This window comes from Amphimedon queenslandica, unplaced genomic scaffold (genome assembly GCF_000090795.2).
Source record: "Amphimedon queenslandica unplaced genomic scaffold, v1.1 AMPQUscaffold_10440, whole genome shotgun sequence".
In the NCBI taxonomy this organism is placed as follows: domain Eukaryota; kingdom Metazoa; phylum Porifera; class Demospongiae; order Haplosclerida; family Niphatidae; genus Amphimedon; species Amphimedon queenslandica.
In genome coordinates, this window is record NW_003549294.1 from 4184 (window position 1) to 6975 (window position 2792).

At 35.6% G+C, this 2792-nt stretch overlaps 1 protein-coding gene across 1 annotated transcript in view; it reads right to left on the reverse strand.

The window, feature by feature from the left end:
* LOC109590149 (uncharacterized) overlaps window positions 1–2276 on the reverse strand; it is a 6453-nt gene extending 4177 nt beyond the window's left edge. The window contains exons 1-4 of the mRNA XM_020006076.1: window positions 2244–2276; window positions 1644–2189; window positions 1301–1467; window positions 393–587 (exon numbers count right to left, since the gene is read on the reverse strand). Coding sequence (XP_019861635.1) covers window positions 393–587; window positions 1301–1467; window positions 1644–2189; window positions 2244–2262 — 927 coding nt within the window. The 5' untranslated portion in view covers window positions 2263–2276. The remainder of the gene's footprint in view (window positions 1–392; window positions 588–1300; window positions 1468–1643; window positions 2190–2243) is intronic.
* Window positions 2277–2792: the final 516 nt, after the last annotated feature.

Here is a 2792-nt window from a genome sequence, read left to right on the forward strand (position 1 = left end):
GGTCTGCTTCACAATTGATAATGTTATACCACACCTCCAAGCAAGGAGTAAGCAAAGCATGATGCTATTTTTCAGTGTCACTCAGTTTTAATAAAAATTTAGTTGCAGTTATGCTTAACTGTAGCTTAAGTTTATAGAGCCTTACACCCCCAAACAACTATAGGAGCGAGGTCATGCACCTTTGGTGTCTCGTTACTGTACATGTGTCATAACTGACAGGTATAACTTAAATGTATATACATTACAAAATTAATCATGAATCATGATCATAAGTTGTTGCTTCTCACACAAATATATTTTCTTCAATTTGCAAAATTTCAACCACTTGAACATTTCACCCACCCTACTGTACACTATGTATGTAATTTAATGTCAGTGTAATGTATTAATACCTTCATCCAATTGTACTGGTTTGTTTCTAATAACAAACAATCATTCACTGGTTGATTATTATTACCCAGTCCACCAATCACTACTAGTGTAGGTGAGGTAGAGACACCATTGATAATAGTACTAGCATGACCCCATGTCTCCTTAGGCCACAGTCCATCATTAGGTACTGCTCCTTGTTTAAGACACTCCCAGTTCTGAAAACACAAATACATGAAAATGTATAGTACCGTACTAATGGGTTATTAAGCGTAGGCGCTTATGCAGAAAATGACAGAATAACGGGTGCTTAATAATGACTCAGCGCTTAATAAATACAGTAGGTGTGGTTTACAATAATAATTAATTAATCCCTTTAGTGGCTTTACAATAGTGGGTGGTGAAGAATGATTTTTTGACAGTCTGGTTCGTGGCCACAACGCTTATAAAAAGTGTCTGGACTCCTACTGCTTTAACTCCTATTGCTTGGACTCCTATTGTTTTGTACTGCGCTCAACAAACCCATGCTAAGAGCTACATTGAGCTAGGCGCCTAATAAGAACTAGGTGCTTAACAACAAAGGGCGCTTAATAACATGTTAGTACGGTACATGTACTTGTACGTGTTTTGCTACATAGGTTTAGGTGTGTTTACAATATTAGGCTAGTCCTAATGTCATGTTAATGCTGGAATTGAATTTGGTTCAACTCTAGTGTAAAACATGCATCAAAAGGTAAACCACCCATGCTTTCAATTAAAAATTGACAGTAGTCACACAATCCAAATTTTTGTCATTCAATAATTGTCATTCTGCTATGACTTGCATACTATAAAATGCAGAACAGCACGCATAACAAAGATTTTGTCATACACAATGTTCACAATTTTTTATTGACAAATATTTAGACTCACCCAGTAAATATTAACTTACTATTGTATTATGTGATAACTGAAACAAGTAGATACTGTTAGTAGGTATACCACTATTAGTCACTGCTCCTCCATACATAATTCCTTTAATATGATTGATCCTTTCACTTATAAAGTGGCTCGTTGGTGGACAACACTGCCCACTGACAGATGGAACAGTCCATTGTCCTAAAGACAAATGCCATATCAATATGTCAAACAATTACTATAAAAATATGAGACAACTATAAGTACATGTACATGATTGGGATGAGCTTGACTTCTTGTACACAAGTCAAGAAATCATTCAATTAACTCTGCAATTTTTACATGATACGATATGGCTGATTCAATGAGTCACTTACCACTGGACAGGTTGTAGATATTTTGTTCATTAGTTCTAACAAGATCATAAACACCAGCCGTCGTAACGTATTTAAATTGATGATGATACTGTGTAATAGTTGATATAGGAGCTACTCCACCAATAACCAGTAATTGTTGAGGTTCACCTTCACTTCCCATTACTATCATACCACCATAGCCTCTCTTAGTCACAGAACTGTTATTAGTTGATTGTAATTCTTTCCATTGAAGAGTTAAAGTGTCTAAACAGTTCAAACTGTTATGGTAGCAGGTGTCATGGCCACAATAGCCACCAAAATAATAAATATTATTATTAATGGTGGTACAGGAGACTCCAATAATTCCCAAGGGAGGAGTACCTCTAGTAGGTTGAGAGGACCAAACACCAGATAATAAGTTAAACGTATCAATAGCAGAAGTACACTGTCTCTTTGTAGGAGAATCGTGCGACCAATCTAATCCTTCCTGGTCCCCTCCCCAGCAGTACAGTACCTCTCCTACTACTGCAGTTGTGTTTTGATACCTCCATTCCAGTTGATACTGACCTGTACAATGATAAACGATCAATTACGGGGGTATTATGCTGTAAAAAAACCTACCTTCAGCTTTGCTGTCCATTTTAGCTCACGTGAATGATGTGATCCTTTCATAATAAGTTAATAACCATTAACCAGACTAGCCCCACCCAAAAATAAGCTATGCCTGGAAGCATAGATTTAATACACAGACCTGTGTATTAAATCTATGCTGGAAGATTGTGCACTGTAAATTTAACCGTTATGATAAATGAAGAGTAATACAAGTTGCCAGTTTAGTGTTAATATTGTTATTGATTGTTCTATCATACTAAACACTTCTTGTCCCATAAATCAGGTGACATATGTAAACCATTATGAATGATATGAACAGTAACTGAATCTGAATAATCAAGACCTTGTAATAACTAGAGAGAGAGAAACAAAACATTACTTTCAACTAACACTGACATTCATCCACACTCTTCCTATTATCATAAGCTCATACATAGTCTGAAGGACTCAAGCTCAAATGTAGATACAATGTACATCCAATAATTGGTCATTATATAATAATACTCAATAAGATTAATACACTCAATCTTATAATGCATATAATCTTCAGCTTCTACA